This window comes from Lepisosteus platostomus, chromosome 5, assembly GCF_059453375.1.
Source record: "Lepisosteus platostomus isolate fLepPlt1 chromosome 5, fLepPlt1.hap1, whole genome shotgun sequence".
NCBI lineage: Eukaryota > Metazoa > Chordata > Actinopteri > Semionotiformes > Lepisosteidae > Lepisosteus > Lepisosteus platostomus.
The window spans coordinates 9,954,137-9,972,218 of record NC_142615.1 but is presented as its reverse complement, the minus strand read 5'-3'; the positions used below and the strand labels follow the sequence as shown (position 1 = coordinate 9,972,218).

General features: G+C 47.2%; 1 protein-coding gene and 2 long non-coding RNA genes across 5 annotated transcripts; 1 reads left to right on the top strand and 2 right to left on the bottom strand.

Annotated features, from left to right (window-relative positions):
* Positions 1 to 201: 201 nt before the first annotated feature.
* LOC148663266 (uncharacterized) lies at positions 202 to 6,025 on the bottom strand. Of its 3 annotated transcripts, none has more exons than XM_088631372.1 (7): positions 5,736 to 6,025; positions 4,758 to 4,976; positions 4,285 to 4,423; positions 2,782 to 3,108; positions 2,289 to 2,567; positions 1,911 to 2,198; positions 203 to 1,672 (listed from the first exon to the last, which is right to left on the bottom strand). In XM_088631372.1, exons 3-7 carry the CDS (start codon positions 4,334 to 4,336, stop codon positions 1,149 to 1,151), a joined length of 1,470 nt encoding a protein of 489 aa, XP_088487498.1. In that variant the 5' UTR covers positions 4,337 to 4,423; positions 4,758 to 4,976; positions 5,736 to 6,025; the 3' UTR covers positions 203 to 1,148. The 3 variants fall into 3 exon arrangements, with proteins under 3 accessions (XP_088487496.1, XP_088487498.1, XP_088487497.1); XM_088631371.1 differs by having other exon boundaries at positions 4,834 to 4,976; XM_088631370.1 differs by lacking the exons at positions 4,758 to 4,976; positions 5,736 to 6,025 and having other exon boundaries at positions 202 to 1,672; positions 4,285 to 4,749.
* A 1,378-nt stretch (positions 6,026 to 7,403) lies between these two features.
* On the top strand, positions 7,404 to 14,544 carry LOC148663265 (uncharacterized). The gene is made up of 3 exons (XR_015936421.1): positions 7,404 to 7,788; positions 8,017 to 8,149; positions 12,477 to 14,544. It is a non-coding gene; the product is annotated as an uncharacterized LOC148663265 (long non-coding RNA).
* On the bottom strand, positions 9,961 to 15,783 carry LOC148663264 (uncharacterized). The gene is made up of 3 exons (XR_015936419.1): positions 15,511 to 15,783; positions 10,972 to 11,256; positions 9,961 to 10,654 (listed from the first exon to the last, which is right to left on the bottom strand). It is a non-coding gene; the product is annotated as an uncharacterized LOC148663264 (long non-coding RNA).
* Between the last annotated feature and the right edge of the window lie 2,299 nt (positions 15,784 to 18,082).

Genomic DNA, 18,082 nt, shown 5'->3' with positions numbered 1-18,082 from the left:
TGCCAGGCTGTGCTGTGCGGCTTGCGACGGTGCGCTGCTGATGCTCACTGACCGGCTAGTTAGTGTTGGCTTTAACTAGCAAAGTTTGTGCACAGGAGAAAAGATGACTGTGGGTCCCAGCAAGTCAGGAAGAGGACCGGTTCGTTCCTAATGAAGAGCTAGTTCTGAATAGTGATTCAGCTGTCCACAGTTCTGACCTGTTCACGAGGCTGGCTGCTGGGCTAACCTCGGGTGGATCCTCTGGTTACTCTCTGGCAACCTCCGCTCTAGACTCTTAGAACAAAGGAAAGTTCTGGCACTCGGACACACTGACCGTTCCGTGGTTATCCGGGCTGAGTCTCAGGATGGTCAGGAGGCGCGCTGCGAAAATGTCCTGCCCTTGGGAGCCTTCTGCTCCTGGGCCGTCCTGCCCTGGAATTCTCCTTTGAATTCCCTTTAGAAAAGTCCACAGAATTCTTCTCAGGCTCTCTGTGTTGCCTGTTTTTACCTGGAGAAACTTTAGCTCGTTGATTGGCTGAAAGTTCCATGGGCATCAGAGTCCCGCGTGGGTTACTCGGCCCTACCAGTCCCTGATTGGTTGATCAAGGTGATATATGAGTCACTTACTCCTGACACTTATCTGGCACTCCCTAGACAGATAGGCGCCAATGGATGACCATTGATCATGATAGCCAGGCTTAGCTAAGTGCATCCCCCTTTGGGAGCTGTCCCTTATCAAAAGAAAACATCTTTAAATCAGCCTGCATGAATAGTTGCTGCACCACAGAGATGAAGGGAGAGATGAGGCCTCAGTTGGGAAAGCACAGCAACACTTAATTCTGTCTTATTAACAAGCATTGCCGCTACACCCCCAATATACTGCCCTGACTCTCCTCATCACCCCTGCAGTCTGTCACGCCCCACACTCTCCCTCGCAAACGACGTTACATTCCCGGAACCTCTGCTTCCCAATCTCATCCCTGATTGAACCCAGCACATTCTCACATGCATCAGATTCCTCAAATTCTCACTCCCTAACCAATCATCCAATCACACCCCTTTCCTTTCAGTATTTAAACCCCCTTCGCACACCTTCCCACGCTCACTATTGAGAAGCCTTTCTTAGTATTCTCCAGTGCGCGTTTCCAAACCTTTTGACTGATCTCCCGTTACGAATCTTCTGCTTCCGCCTCTTGACCTCGCCTTCTGGATTTTGCCTTTGAATTGTTTTGGATTTCTCTCGTTACCGGACCCTCTGCCTCCCTTAGCGACCCAGCCTTTGGATTTCGTCTTTTGGTTTGTCCCTTTGCTACTCTGTGCCCTGTGGGATTCCGGTCACGCATAAGGATCCTTCTATTCCACGTATCGGTTTCGTGACACTGTCTGTGTCCATTGGAGACAACAGGATCAGAGTGTCTGTCTCCTGTCTCCTCAGTCACCTGGACACCAGGGACCTGAGGACAGACTCCATTCTGACTACCAGTTTCTGGTTGATCTGCTGGAGGACTGATCGCTGAGCTGCTGTCATTCGGGGCATCATCTCTCCTTGTCAGTTCATAGGTCCCGTCATTCCTGATCGTCGTCCTTGATCTCCTCATCCCGACCCATGCTCCCAGGATTGCCAGGATGACTCCAGCAACACCAACACCAGTGACACCAGCAATCACTCCGACAGACCTGTGACGAAGAGGGTCTGATGTAGGAAACACAGAGGAGACAAAACACAGCTCGTCACACCTTCAAGAAGACATGAGGAGTCTCTTCCGATAGAGATACTGACCAGCAGACCTCTGATCTCTCTCCACAGGATCAAGAACTGGAGAAACTCTTTACACTCGAGAATGTCCTGCGGTTAAAAACCTCAAACTGAGAACAAGAAGTTAAGGGTTACAAGATTTGAGGAGTTCTCCTGCACCTCAGTCTAGTCTTACCCTCCACAGTGAGAGAGACAGTGCTGACGGCCTTCTGGATGTGTGAGAGCAAAACTGTATAGATCCCCTCATCAGACGCCCTCAGGTCCTGCAGTCTCAACTCCTGATTCTCCACCGACACTCTGTCTCTGTACTGGGGGACACAGCTGGCTGTGCTGTTCTGGACAGAGCACACTGAGGTCCAGTTTCCACCTCCTACAGGATCAAACAGCACCTCCACTGGCTCTCCAGTGAGCAGAGGGACAGACAGAGAGGCTCCAGGCTGCAGGGTGACAGTGACTCTGTGAGCTGAAAGACAATCAGGATAAAGGATGATATAAGAACACACTCTGTCAAGAATATAGAGCCCTCTAGTGACCCTACTGTAGATCTGCTCACCTCCCACAGTGACTGTCACAGTGCTGATGGTGTTTCCCTGAAGGTCCCTCACTGTGTAGCTCCCCTGATCAGCTGGAGTGAGGGAGCGCAGTGTCAGAGAGCTGTTCTGCACTGACACTCTGTGTTCATACCCGGGGTCAGGGGGCCCTGCGCTGCTCAGTAAGACTCTGGAAGACTGGGTAGATCCTGCAGGATCAAACAGCACCTCCACTGGACCAGTAGTATGGAGAGGGAGAGACAGAGAGGCTCCAGACTGATGGGTGACATTTTCTTCATGAGCTGAAAGCAGAGAGATGAACATCAGAATGTCAGCTGGGTTTGGATTATTTTAGTTTGCAGACTTTGAAAAGAACATTGAAAACAGCCTTGGAGTCTAATAAAGATGGACAGTGTAAGAACTGGGGACAAGATTATCCAGATGTGAACATTATCAGACACCTCCCACAGTGGGCTCAGCTGGACGCTGTTAAAACCGAGACTCGTGAGCTGTTACCTGTGACAGTGAGATAAGTGTCCTCCAGGAACTGCAGGTGGTCTCGCTCGGCTTCCCGATAGCACTCATACAGGCCCGTGTCGGAGAACGTCACAGCAGCGATGGTCAGGGAGTAATTTCCCAGTCTGGCCTTGTCTCCGGACATCTGGGCTCTGTGCTCGAACCCGGGTCCAGAATGAGGTCTTCCACCTTCGACATACAGCACAGGTCTTCCTGTAGACAACACCCATTTTACAGCAGGCTGGTCCACAGGGGCTGGATCCTTGGAGATGCAGGGCAGTGTAGCCGAGTCCAAAAATCTCACAGTGACAGGGCCAGCACAGGACTCTGGGAAACAACAGACGTGGTTTCAGACAGGCCTGGGGATCACCAAGGGGAGACATGCTACCCCCCTCCTCCCCCCCACCTGCTGTCAGCTCCAAGAAGTTACACACGCACACTGAAACCCTCCGCGTTTACGGTGAGTTACACTAACGGATGGTGTAATTTCAGTGTCTTCCGGTGAGGATATTATCAATTAGCCATCTCATTTGAATACCGGTATTTCTGGGCTTTTATTGTGACCAGTCAAAATAATTGTCTCCTTATTCACATTGTGACCACAAGAGCTGCCGATGGAACCACAACTGCACTGTTAAAATAGCATTAATTGGCAGGTCCAAACTTGGTAGCTGTGAGTTGTCTTTTTTTTTTAAGAAAACTGAAATAAAGTTTCAAATAGTTCAAATAAAGAGACAAGGGAGTCTCTCATTCTCATTTTGAATAAGCAGTTCGAGAATGTTTAAAAACATCAAACCAGCCTTCGAGCCACGTATTTATAAAGAATAAAGAATAAGAAACTGCTTCGCATTAAAAAACAAACAAACTGTACTATTTTAAAAGCAAATGGAATAAACATGGAAAGTACACAGAGAACTGGATTAAACAAGATGTTTTGCTTTGATAACCATGTACTAAGCTGCCCTAAGTGGTTTAATAACATATCAGCAAAACACTGGACACTCACACATCCAGCCACCACCTGGATGATGCAATGGCAGGCATAGTACACCAGTCCTCTCCCCACAAACCAACTCTCAGTGGGGAGGAGAGCAGAGTGGTGAAGCCAGTTCAGAGAGGGGGGTTATTAAGAGGCCATGATGGGTAAAGACCAGGGGGGGAATTTGGCCTTTTTTACTTTTTTACAGTCCAGTGTCCCAGTCATTATACCAGGGCATCAGGACCCACACAGACCACAGGGTGAGCACCCCCTGCTGGCCCCACTAACACCTCTCCCAGCAGCAACCTCAGCTTTCCCAGGAGTCTCCCCTCCAGGTACTGGCCAGGCTCACACTATCTGAGTTTCAGTGGGGCTGCCAGCTGGGAGCTGCAGGGTGATACACCTGCCGGCTAAATGTAAGAACTGTTCCGGCGCCTCCGGGATCGTGTCGCGACGGTGGAGGAAACTGAACTCCAGCTGGAATCTGAAGGGAACTTGAATCGAAAGCCCGGAGCGTCACCCACCCGTGGTCCAGAGCACCAGTAAAAAGGCAGCAGGGATTGTCGGGAGCGCCATCCTGCCAGGAGGATCCCGGACGAGAGTCGACTCTCCCAATCTGCAGCTGAAGCGACACTGAACGGTCGCTGCAAAGACCACGCTAGTCTGTAAGGGGGAGATAAGAGATGTTTCAGCAAGAAAATTGGCATTGCCCCCTCCTGCCATAAGTGAATATAAACTGGGTAGAGAATACAAATGGAAAGACAGATTAACAGCTTGGATTCCCCCCCAAGGCAAAAACAAAAATCGTGACTGGGCAGAAGGTAACATCTCAGATAAACAATGAAACACTACAACGCTGGTTCCACCCGCACAGAAGACAAAAAAAATCAGTTGAGTTTGTGTATTTTGCAGGAAGCTACGCCACAGAGCCATGGGTCTCCTGAAAAAAAGGAAAGCGACCTGAAACTGCTCGGGAGCAACTTGCAACGGCACGAACCGGCACACACGCAGAGCCGACGAGCGTGGTGGGTTTCACCGTGTGTAGGACGGGGGGCGACTTCACGTATTTCAACCTGTTCTCAGCAGCAACCGAGTGTTTCCGGGGATCCGGAGCCTGGTGGCCCACAAACACACGCCTGGTGGTTTTGGGGTCCAGTCGAGTGCTCGGCTACATGGACGTCATAAGGAGAGGGGACGGGTAAAGGTTTATTCCGCGCTGAAAAAAAAAGAAAAGAGACAACACTTCGGCCTCGACTGCTGGAAGGGGAAACAAAATCTCACACGTGTATCTTTAAAACTGAGATTTAAAACGGAGTTACGTCGACAGAAAAAGACTATCGGAGGTGAAGGGCTCCGTTAGGCTTGATAGAGTTCACGAGCCCTCTTCATCAACCTATTTTAACACCCTCCTGTCAGAACAAGGAAGAACAAAACCCTTTTATTTGTGCCGAGGTACAGTAGGTCATCCGCAGATCCGCAAAACACGAAAACTCCGGCATTTCTACTCCACTTGAAGCACTTTCCCTTTACAAAACCCGACGCGTTTTAAACTTTTAACCAAAGAGAGACGCGTATTTAAACAGAAAAGGACTAGTCCAAAAAGATTCTAAGCGAATGACGAGACGGCTAAAAAAAACAACCACGCACTTTCTAGTCGCCAAATACATGTGTGCATTTTCTATCTAAAACTAGCAGGGGGACTGAGCATTTGGTTAACAGCAATCGAAAAAAGGAGAGCTGCTCGCCTCCTTTCTAAATCCACTCCCTTCTGTCTGGAATGATGCAGCTCGCAGCGGTTAAAATCGAGCTCTTCCCACCTGAGGATCAGTCGCACCTCCGCGCTGAGGAAGGTGCCGGGATCAGCACACAGCTCTGTCCTGCAGCAACACGCTCGCCAAGAGAGATTTCAGACTCATCCCGGCTGATATGCTATTTGCCCCCCCAGCAGTGATGTCTGAGGTCCTCGCACACTCACCTGCGCGTCCAGTCCGCCGGCTCTGTACTGCGTATCAGCTATTCTGCCATCCCGGCTTGTCTGCCGAGTTTCCGACAGTTTATATGCACATTACAGCGATACAAGTACCGCCTACTACGTGAGAATAAGATCAGAACAGCGAGGCTTTAGCTTCTACCCATAACTCCGCCCATTGCCACACCGATATCCGCGGGGATACCTGCGAAACTCTTTTAAATAGCAGACCCGTGACGAATTATACATATGGCAAATCCGTTGGCTTTGGGCCTAATCAGAAACCTGATTTGCACGGGTCAGGGTGGCGAATGTGCCGTCGCCTCAGAGTGTCTCCGTGACTTTTCTTAGAACGAGCGACTACAGGATAGTTTAAGGCCATGCTTTAAAAATAATTAGATCCCGTCAATGAATGAGTGAAATAAACTGGCAGAATCCTGTTAGGTAATCTGAAGAAAATTGAAATACCCCCACGCGGGATACGACGAACACACGAGTCTCCCCCCCTGTCAGTTGCTAAGAAGTTGCGTTTTGGCCTGCAGTTCTGCGCTAAACTTGAGTTGAAGTTCCTACGTTACTGCCCAGGGGTCTCTCCCACCTGTGAGCTTAATAAACCACGAGCAGACCCTGCTGCAGGAATCCGGTACCGAGGATTAAACCGCTCGTCTACCGCGCAGGAAACTGAACAGGGGTTCGGAATCTCTGAATTATCCTGACCGGTTCACTGATCTGCGGGCCACTATCGATGTGCATTTATTAATCTGTCCAATGCACGTGATAATGTTGGGTTTTTAAGACAACTGCGTGTGGGCGCTGTATATTTCCTTAATCAAACCACACTTAAGTCATACGGAGATACTTCAGACGCGTTAAGAGAATACATCGGTAATTTATTCATTTTTTTTTTAAATACAGGCTGCATTTATGTGCACGAGCTAAATAAATACACGTAAATGTAAGCCTGATGCACCTGCATGAGCTAAGTGCGTTAGTTCTTTTGGGCGGGTTTTCTCATTTCAACGGCTAATATTTTAGCGTCCTCTAGAAGATATAAACTTGGGGTTTCTTCGCAAGTTCAGAACAATTTTTAGTGCGGAGTTGGGAGACAACTTTCTGCGGGCAAGTTCATTGCAGTGCTTATGAACCTCGGGTACATTATTAACCAGCTACTAGTCCGTTATTTCTCCTAATTGCAATGGCACATTTAGGACACAAACAACCTACCCAGTAACACAAAAAGCAAAAGTCAGCGAAGGGATTGAAAGTCTCGTTTAGTAGCAGTGTCGAAGTCATTCTCGTGTCACGCCGTCGCCTCTGACCTGCGACGTGGGTTTAACGCGAGTGGGCACACGGGGTATCGCGTTGTCCGGTCGGGCGCACATTCTGTCATTTTTTAAAATACTGCCCCATCCTCGAGTCTGACTGGTCTCTCCGGTCCGCTCTTGGAAAAAAGAAACGAGAGGCAAAACAGCGACCCCAAGCTCAAGCGCCGGCAGAGAACACTTCTTGAACCTCGTACGAAGGGGGAGGGGGGAGAACGACATTAAATGTCTTCGACCGTCCGAAGAAACTGGGTATGATTCATGTTGTGTAAAAATGCTGCCTCGCTTTGTTTCAATACGTTCAACCGCGTTTGAAACGAAAGAACAACAGAAAAACAGAAACTCCCCCAAAGCAGAGTCCTTTGAACTAAGAATAGCGGGGGGAAATGTGTCACCGCCCCCACGAGGGCTAAAAACTAAAAATAGCAACATTGCAAATCCTGGAGATTTCAGGGCGGCGCCGAGAACGAACAGAAACTCTCTCCCGAGACGCCTTCCAGCGATCCGGCAGCAGAGTGGGCGTCTCCGTCACCTGCTCTGTCAGGCCGGGGGAACACGCAGACAACTGCAGCCGAGGGACAAGCTCGAGTTTCCTCGGGGCGAGCTGGAGGTGAACGAAGCGAGTATCGGAGAACAACTTAAGCCGAGGGTCGTTGCGGGTCCGGACCGGCCGGCTTCAAAGCGGGTGAAACTCTTCTTCTGCCGTCGTCATCAGCAGCAGCAGCAGCAGGAAGGGGGTGAGTGACGAGCTCCGAGACAGAGGGGTTTTACAGATTCGGGGTCGATTTCTGGAGCTGAGAAAAGTGGGGGGGATAGCGGGTGAACTGAGGCGTTAAAGAGTGGCCCCCGGAAGGGGGTCAAACCGGCAGTTTGCTGATGTGCGAAACGCCGGCAGGAAAACACAACACAGCAAAACAGAAACGCCGAGTTCTATCGTGACGCACCTGTCACCTGTCCCCCAGCAGGTTGCAACCTGTTGGACAGCGGTATCGCCGAGACCTGTTGGAAGCCGAAGAAGATGGCTCATCTCCACCCCGACACGAGCAAAAACCGAGCGATCAGCCGGAGATAACCCGATCCCAAATGAGATGCGTCAAGGTAATGAACAACACTCATAGAACTCACATTTTAAAATGACTGGCGTTATATAATAATATTAGTAATAACACTTTATTTTATATAGCACCTTTAAAGGCGGCCTCTCAAAGCGCTTTACAGAATAACAACAGCAACAAAAATAGGCTTATTAGTAAATCTGTATACATAATATGTACGAAACATGGTTTTAATAAAAAAATGCATTGTATATATCGACTGTAAAAACGGCACAACTGATGCGGGAGTGTAGCTCGGCGGTGATCATTTCCTTCGGGACGAAGCATTTGTAGGACATTTTGGTTACACGACCTAGCAGAAAAAAAAGATGTCGGACGAAAGGGGCAACTAATTGTAACAGTCAACTAAAATTGCGAACGAACCACAACACCACGGATCCCGTGTTCTAATGAGAGAGAAAGGTGACGTCAGAACCACACTTACAGGTGCTCATTAACGCAGGGCCTGTAGTCCTGCGATGGTGATGTCTGAGATCGACTATTGAGAGAAATATCCCAGGGAGGAAAGCGAGCCGAAGTCTAGGCACACATCACTCGCGCTATCGCCGCCAAATCCAGTTCTCACTCGTTTTAACCCCAATGAAGAGCCCAGAGAATCATACCGAACCCATCTCCAGTCCAGTGATGACCTGGCCCGCCGAGACTCACACGGAACCGGTCTCTCCAGACAGCCCCCCCCCCCCCCATATCGGACAGCACCGGAGCTCAGGCCCAGCTGAGCAGGGCCGATCTGAACTGAACCGAACCGGCCCACCTCACACGCCTGCAGGCCCCGGGACAGTAGCACAGCTCCGGTAATCCGGTCATTGTATCAATTCATTAGTTTACTTAATAAATCGGGCCTGCTGACGGGTTTGTTTACGCCGGCAAAAAAACAACAAACAGCCGTCGGACACCAGGAGTGTCAATATAATCCTCAGTGGCTTGTAACCGCACTGACCCCCCCCCCCTTCTCCTCACACACACCGACTCGGTAATTACACATGTGACGGAGCTCTGTCGTACGGCTCAGAATATGAGCTTCGGCAGGTCTCAGACGTCACGCAGCGGCGAGCGGAACCCGACCGGGAGAATAACGGCTTCTGCCAGCCCCCGCTAAAACCTCGGAAAAACTAAAGTTGCTGCTGGAAGAGGTGTTAGTGGGGGCAGCAGGGGGTGCTCACCCTGCAGTCCGTGTGGGTCCTAATGCCCCAGTATAGTGATGGGGACACTATACTGTAAACAAGCGCCGTCCTTCGGATGAGACATAAAACCGAGGTCCTGACTCTCTGTGGTCATTAAAAATCCCAGGGCGCTTCTCGAAAAAGAGTAGGGGTGTAACCCCGGCGTCCTGGCCAAATTTCTCATTGGCCCTTAGCAATCATGGCCTCCTAATAATCCCCATATATGAATTGGCTTCATCACTCTGCTCTCCTCCCCACTGAGAGCTGCTGTGTGGGGAGCGTTCTGGCGCACTATGGCTGCCGTCGCATCATCCAGGTGGATGCTGCACATTGGTGGTGGTGGAGGGGAGTCCCCATGATCTGTAAAGCGCTTTGAGTGGAGTGTCCAGAAAAGCGCTATATAAGTGTAAGCAATTATTATTATTATTATTATTATTAACAGTATTGATACCGCACAGCCGAGCTTCGCCATCTCAAATCAAGAGCGGCCGAAACTTGGTGTGGGAAGCGTCAGTTCACCAAATTACCCACAAGAGGGCGACAGAGCTACATGTTTAAAGACCACAATCAGGCCAGATATCCATTTAGCACTTCGAATTGAGAAATAACGTCTTTGCAGTAAGAAAGACCATTTTCGTACTTACATTAAGTGTTTATTTATAAATTATAGAATAGACAGAGAAAAGGGACAATTAAAGGCACTTACAACACTACATATAACATGTTAACTACACAATTTAAGAGTACTTTGAAATTATTGTGCTCTAGAATACAAACTGCACTTAAACCACAAATAAATACATGCATGCATCCACCTAATAATAAACTTCCAGAAAAAGATTCCAAGTCCATGTTTTCATGATATCAGCATTTGTATTTTTTGTGCTCCAAGAACGCTTACAAATAAGGAATGTGGGCCGTTTGGCACTTCATACCAAATTCACTCAACAATCTCATTTTGAACCCAGATTCCAGTCCAGTTTTTGAAAAATCTTTGAATCTGTGGATAGAAGATCAAAGCAGCTCAATTTGTAGTACAAAATCAAGCTTATAAAGTCTGTCTACATTTTGAAAAACAGCTGCAGCTCTCAAAGCCACACAGAGAGCTCTGCAAGACAGCAAAGCTGATACTGCTCTGTAAAATACTGATCTACAGCACTGCCTTCAGACTGGACGGTTCAGTTCCTGGACACCAGAGGTTGTGTTTCCTTTCCACCAGCGATTCCTGGAGCCCAGGAGCCCAGAGATCAGAGCTAAGAAGAGCAGCAGGAAGGGAGGGATCAGCTGGAGGAAAAGAATTGGAGAATTCCCTCCACCGTCAGGATCTGCAATAATAGAGAGATTGTATTAATCTATCCATTTTCAATCATCATCTAAAGGTCATGGGGAAGCCCCAGATCTCTCCATCTCACACTGTCCCCGCATGTTGGACACACCTCTGTTCTCTCCCTCTCACACTGTCCCTGCACGTTGGACACACCTCCGATCGCTCCCTCTCACACTGTCCCTTCACACTGGACACTCACACTCACGCAATATTCAGAAACAAGTTTATTTTTCCATTACCACACATACCATTTTGACAAGAGCAGTGCACCTTTATAATGTTACAGAGAACTGAAATTGTCAGGAAACCTCCTACCTCCCACAGTGACTGTCACAGTGCTGATGGTGTTTCCCTGAAGGTCCCTCACTGTGTAGCTCCCCTGATCAGCTGGAGTGAGGGAGCGCAGTTTCAGAGAGCCGTCCCACACTGACACTCTGTCTCTCTACTGGGGGACACAGCTGGCTGTGCTGTTCTGGATAGAACACACTCAGGTCGAGTCTCCAGCTCCTGCAGGGTCAAACAGCACCCCCACTGGCTCTCCAGTGAACAGAGGGACAGACAGAGAGGCTCCAGGCTGCAGGGTGAGGACTTCTGAGTAAGCTGGGAAGAAAAAACAATCCAACTCAATCTTTCTGAAACAGGTGATGAGATTGAAAGATTTCTTTAGAATGACAAAAAAAAATTGGGTTGCACTGTGGCACAGTGTTTAGCATCGCTGCCTCACAGCACTAAGGCCCTGGGGCAAGTTCCTGGGGTGCTGTCTCTGTGGAGTTTGCATGTTCATGTGGGTTTCCTCCCACAGTCCAAAGACATGCTGGTGGGTTAACTGGCTTCTGGGAAAATTGGCCCTGGTGTGAGTGTCCTGTATGTGTCCTGTGTGATGGACCTGTCCAGAGTATGTGTGTCCTGTGTGTGTTCTGTCCAGGGTGAACCCTGCTTTATGCCCACTGATTGACAGAACAGGCTCCAGCTCCCATAATAAAAACAGTTTATAAACAGATATAACAGTTTCGTGTTAACCTTTACAAACAAAATGTTGACATTCATGCTGAAGCAGGATCGATATTCACACTGCACATTTCCAGCTCTGCAATATCACTACCGAAACATACTGCAGAAGTCCGAGTGAGATCCCCAAGATCTGCTAACAAAGGCTATCTCAACATATGCGTTAGAGCATACAAAAGTGACTTGTACCAACGGCTGCAACAACACATGCCCCTCTACATGTGTTAAAAGGGATAATAATAATGATGATGATAATAAAAATAATAATAATAATAATAAAAATAATTGCTTACACTTATATAGAGCTTTTCTGGACACTCCACTCAAAGCGCTTTACAGGTAATGGGGAATCCCACTCCACCACCAATGTGCAGCCCCACCTGGATGATGCTCTAGTCCGCTCACCACACACCAGCTCTCAGTGGGGAGGAGAGCAGAGTGATGAAGCCAGTTCATAGATGGGGATTATTAGGAGGTCATGATTGGTAAGGGTCAATGGGAAATTTGGCCAGGACGTCAGGGTTACACCCCTACATGGACATGTAACAAAATGCGATTTGACATGTTAAAAGTATGAAATATGACTTTTGTTTCTGGGCCTGTATGCTGTATATAAGAACTCGGTACCCCTTGCATTGAGCGTGTCCGTTCTGCAGGACAGACCCAGCACATGTTGCTTTCCTTATTAATCTCAATAAACACTGAATCTGCACAAGACTGCGTCCTACTCCTCTGATGAAGAATTTTCCCACAGGACATGCTAATGACAAATGTAATGTTTTCCAGATTTTTCACTATCATTTCTTCAACAGCGTCTGTTAGGGATCTGGTCTATTATTGTGGGGCTGGAACTGGAGTCTCCCCCCGTCACACCTGTAAGGACTCTAGCAGCCAAGAGAGGGGAAAAGCGACCTGTCGCTGGAAGACGTGCAGGTAAATGTTCTTGGCACGATAACAAAGGTTGCAAAAGACATCGACACAGAGGTAACTGAAAGCTGTGCAGAGCAACAAAATGAAGACATTGTTGCTAAAGTGCTGCCAGTCCAGGAGGAGGATTTCGTCTACTGACAGAGTCCAACGCGTCAGGAGAGCCAACATGTGGACTTGCAAAGCCCAGAGCCATCATTATAGGATTCATCAGAAGGATGACGAGGGACATGCTGTGGCGAGCGGCCAGAGAGAACAAGTCTCTGAAGGCCAAAGACCTGAGGATTGCAGAGGATCTGTCTGACAGGACAGGCACACCAGGGACCAGCTGTGGGAAAGAGATCCGTGGCCAGTGACTGTCCAGCCCAAGAGATCTCCCTGTAGCGGTTATGAACGCGGTTAATGCTGAACACGGTGGTGTTGTTATCACTTTTAAGGGTTTGAAACTCGCAGTTCAGTAGCTTTCCCCCCCCAAAGAGTTTTTTCTATATTGTTTGTGTCTTTTTCTATTTTCTCTATTAACCCCAGAGGTATTAGGAATATAGTTAAAAGAAAGGCGATTTTTCCATTTTGAAAAAAGAAGAGAGCAGACTTTTATTTTTATTTGTTTACAAGAAACGCCTTGTCACCAAAAGATCAGCCTGATTTTCAGTTTTGGAAAAATCAATGGGGGGATGACATTTGGATTTCTAGTGGTACTAATCATTCAGCCGGCATTGCCATCTTAAAGGGGCACTTTAAAGGGAAAATTCTTTATTATAAGATAGTTTGGATGCAGTCCGATGGCAAATCAGTTCAATGTCCGGGCTACAGGAATATGTCCAGGATTACACCATGTGTTGTGAACAAGCACCGCGAGACCCCCCTCCTTTCCTCTCGGTGGCGTTTCTGTCTGCCTTCGAGTCCAGAATACAGTATGTTCCTGCAGCCACATCTCAGTCAAACACACGATACTGCATTCCCTATACTCCCTCCGCCTCCTCACCAGTGCTCCCAGCGCGTCCATCTTATAAGATAAGATCACTTTATTAGCCCTATACAAGTTCTTGCATTAGGGATTCATCTTTTCACAGACCCCAGCTTGCTCTCCATGAGACACACAGACAGGGAGAGAGAAGCTGGGGGTCAGAGCGCAGGGTCAGCTATTTATACAGCGTCCCTGGAGCCGTTGGGGTTCAGGGCCTTGCTCAGGGGCCCAAAGGAGTAGGATTCCTCTGCCAGCCGCGGGATTTGAACCAGCAACCCTCTACCCGCAGATCCTGAGCCACAGAGCCACCGCACCGCCCTATTATTCGCTAAGGACCTCACATTTCCCATAATGATCGAAGGAAGATAGGGCTTAAATCTCCTTCTCTTCGTGTCGCACCGGGCCCTGCAGCCTCGGCGTTTCCTCCTCAGCTCCTCCGGGAATGATGGCTTCTCCCCGGTGAGTAGAGCCGGACTGTGTTGGGGATGAGCCTTGACCCAATGGAGGTGGTGGCTGAGAGGAGAATGCTGACCAAGCTCACAGCCATCATGAACAACACCTCTCATCCGCTTCATGGGACTGTTACTGGGCAGCGGAGCACATTTAGCAATAGACTGCTCCAGCAACGGTGTTCAAGGGAACGTTTCCACAGGTCTTTCCTCCCAGCGGCTGTCAGGGTGTATGACGCTGCCCTAGGCTAGGACTGTTAGCCCTTCATTTGCTCCTCTATGGACAGCATGTTTACTCCATTGTACTTTTTGGACAATCAGTCTGTGTAAACCTATGCACATTTTGCACATATTTTATTGTTTTTACAGTGACTATGATCAGCACATTTTCCACACACCTATGTATTTATTTTTAATTATTTTGTTTATCTTTTGTTTGATAACTATTCTGATGTCTGTTTTGCTTGTCTTGGGCTGGACTGCTGTAACACATCAATTTCCCTACGGGATTAATAAAGTATTATCTATCTATCTGTTCCTGCAGCCACATCTCAGTTAAACACACGATACTCCATGCTCTACACTCCCTCCGCCTCCTCACCAGTGCTCCCAGCGCGTCACGTGTGTAAACACTTACTCTGCAGCTATCTGCATTACAACCGGAAGCAAACAGTGGTCCGAGTAACAGCCAAAAAGTAGTATCTCGACTCCCTAGTATCCATCTTGTTGTGTGATCGCAAATCGATCCGCCGGCAAAGAAAAGAAAGAAAAACACTAACACCAACCGAAAGAAAAGAAAAGACGACAAAAAAGACACAGAGGTGCTGTAACAGGCAGGATGCCACCAGCACGCCTCCATCTCGAAAGAAATAAAAAAAATACTCTTCGGATTATGGTCATCTTCCATAGATAAAAGGACCGTTAACCTGCTGCTTGTCACTTCATGTGAGCTGCCTGCAACAATCGTTGTCCCTCTTGTTAATAAAACCATTTTGCCATCTTGTGCACCTTGGGCTGGATAGTAACACGCCACACACACCCAGGGATCATAAAATCGGCGATCGGCCTCACAAAACGTTGATCGGTCCCTCTCTATAATGCTCAGAGCTCTTACATCTATTATTAAGTAACCTCATTTTTTTAACTTTAATTTTGTGACTTGATCACATAATTTACTTCATTACGTCTGGCGGTTAAATGTTTGTTTGTTTTTTTCCTCTTGTACCTGTTTCTGATCCTCTGGTTGTATTTGTAAATTATTTATAATTTAATTGTTTAATATTTAAAAATAAAGGATACGAGCACCACCTTACAAGTAAACGTTGCTCTGTTCGTCATAAAATCATGCCGTCGACCTGGACTCCCGTGTTATGCGCAAGAACAACGGAAGAGATATCTCGGAAGCCACTGCAGCGTTCATCCCTCTTTTTGCAACATTTCGGAGTGCAAGTGCCTGGGGCCTACGCACCCTGACCAAATCAAAGAAAAGGAAAGGTGACCTACCTGCCCCGAGGGGACGGAGTTTCTCCAATGTTAAAACATCACAAGATGTGTAAAGGCCGTTATGAAGGGCCCCAGAAACACTCAGACGAGTGAGAGACACCACGGCAGGCTGATTTGTGCAGCTCCCGAACTCTTTGCATCTGTTCCTGAGCCCCGTCGATCGTTTCCCTTTCTTCATATTCTCTCTTTTTTTTCCCACTCACTCCACTGTGAAGCAGTTCCTTCTTGGGTGTTTTCTAGAAACCCAGTGAGAAGTCGGGGAACTTCCCCCTTCTCCACTGCGCAGGCGCCGCAGCCCCACTGCATACCAACAGGGCGGGACCGCTCTTCTATTTTTACAATATGTTTCTATACGCTAGAGCAGAGGTTCCCAACCTATTACAGCCATAAAAACTTACGCGGCCAACACAAGGACCAGCCCGTCCTCACCGTTTTGAAACGGGCTAGCTCTATACCTCACCAGTAGCCTAATCGACACCAGTAATCAGAGAAAATACGCATATACAAGCTACAAACATGGCTTTACAAAGACCGTTTATTGATTACAGAAGGAGTCCTGTCAGCACCTCACAAATAAATAACATTAAAAAATATTTAAAAACTAAGGCACCAGTACAGCTCTTTTTTGATGATATCTCATAATGGTATGATGAAACGTTAGCCTTGTCAAAAACAAAACAACATTTTTTCCAGAAGGGCGGGGTAGCCGGTTTGTGCCAATGAACATATGACGACGTTGAGAGAAAAATATGCACCATAACTATCAGAACAATTACTCAAGAGCGCCTTCTTTCTGGCTAGCTTAGTGAGGGGGCTGGTGCTCTCTGACAGATACCAAATGGTGGAGGTCGGGCGCCAGAGAGAAAAGCTGCAAGCAGAGGTCTGGCTCAACATTAAGCTACTGTATTCGGTCTTTAGTGCCACCAGCGCAGAAACTCCAGTTTCACAAAGATATGTTGTCGGAAACGGCATCAAAAATGTCACTGCTTTGTCTGAAAGACCAGGATACTCCGAAGTAACATGAAGCCAAAACTTGTTTAAGAATTTCTGTGAAAAAATCCATTTTAAAGCACTGTCACAGGATACACTGTCTTCCTTTGTGCTCAAACTTGCGAGGGGCACTTCGCATAAACTCACAAAAGGATTTTCAATCCAGCTGAACCGAACATCTGGAGCCGGAAAGTAGTCGCGCAGTTGGGTCCTCAAACTTTGCAGGTGCTCTGTAATTAACTCTGTGGCAGAGGCTGGTAGCTTCATTTGTTCTTTTGTAAGAAAATCTGACACATTTTCACAAGAGTCGTAGTTTGACCGATCGACACGTTTGGCCCGCATTTCCAGTTTCTTTATTGTGGCTTCTATTTTACTTCGGACGTGACAAATCGTCCCTGCTTTACCTTGAAGACCAAGGATGAGTCCATTTAAGTGACTGAAAATCTCCGCAAGATAAGCCAATTTAGCGAGCCGCTCGAAATCATTGAAACGATTTGAGAGCTCAAATTCTGAGTCGGATAAAAGAAATTCTTACTTCATCACCCAACTCAAAAAGCCAAGTAAGCACCTTGCCCCGAGAAAGCCATCGAACCTCGGTGTGCAAAAGAAGCTGAACATGATCACTACCCATTTCTTCACATAGCACTCGAAGTAAGTGTGACTGTACAGGCCTGCTCTTTATGAAGTTGACTATTTTAACTGCCTCATCCAAAACACTCTTAAGATCTGCTGACATTATTTTGGCAGCCAACGCTTCTAGTGACTGGAGACAAAAAAAGGAGACAGAATTTTAAAATAGAAATAGACACTTGACAGCCAGAAGAATTCCCAATTGTAAAAGCTAAAACATGATACTTTTTACGTACATATTTCCATCATATGTCTCCCCTTTTGATTCTTTAAATTTCTAATAGAATTTAAATTAAAAAAAGGAATTCAACTTTAAAAGCATGAATAGAGGGGGCAGTATTAGACCATTGACCTCTGTGGAAAATACCATTTTGCAAATCTATCCCAAACAGTTTTGTATATCTGCAGTTAAGAAAGATAGGTAACAAAGATTCCTTCTCATTATTACAAAATACAGATAACACACAATTGGGCCACTAGCCAGATTTTGTTATCATACCAAGTCGTAAAAAATATGCTTTTATTTTGATACCCTCTATCTTTATGATTCCAAATACTATATGTATATGGTGAAAAGTTATGCTTATATATTAAATCCAAACACAATAGAACTTGTTTAAGAAAGTTAGATAATTTAAGAGGAATTCTATTAATGTCAAAGTGACATTTTAACACAAATTCCATATCACGTTTATATGGAAAAACCAACTTGGGAGAGAAATTCCATATACTCATTTTTTTTCTAGTACAATTTCTAATCTCCGTGAGCAGAGAGAGAGAGCGAGTTCAAGGTTACTAAATGTTCGTGTCTGGATTGTCTGGATTTATCCAATCACAATACGGCGGAGGTGTAGGGCTTCTCTGGATTTATCCAATCACAATGCGGCGGAGGTCGAAGTCCTGCCCACAGACTGTAGCTAGTGCGCGTAGTTAGCTTCTTCAAACCTGCCGC

What these genes read in the sequence shown, in the direction of transcription:
- LOC148663266 (XM_088631370.1), bottom strand. Translation starts at nt 4,693, where the DNA reads ATGGCTCTGTGGCGTAGCTTCCTGCAAAATACACAAACTCAACTGATT. An exon ending in ACTGGTGCTCTGGACCACGG is followed by an intron (nt 3,109 to 4,284) that starts GTGGGTGACGCT and finishes GTTGTTTCCCAG; the next exon opens with AGTCCTGTGCTGGCCCTGTC. An exon ending in TGTCTCTCTCACTGTGGAGG is followed by an intron (nt 1,673 to 1,910) that starts GTAAGACTAGAC and finishes TTCCTACATCAG; the next exon opens with ACCCTCTTCGTCACAGGTCT.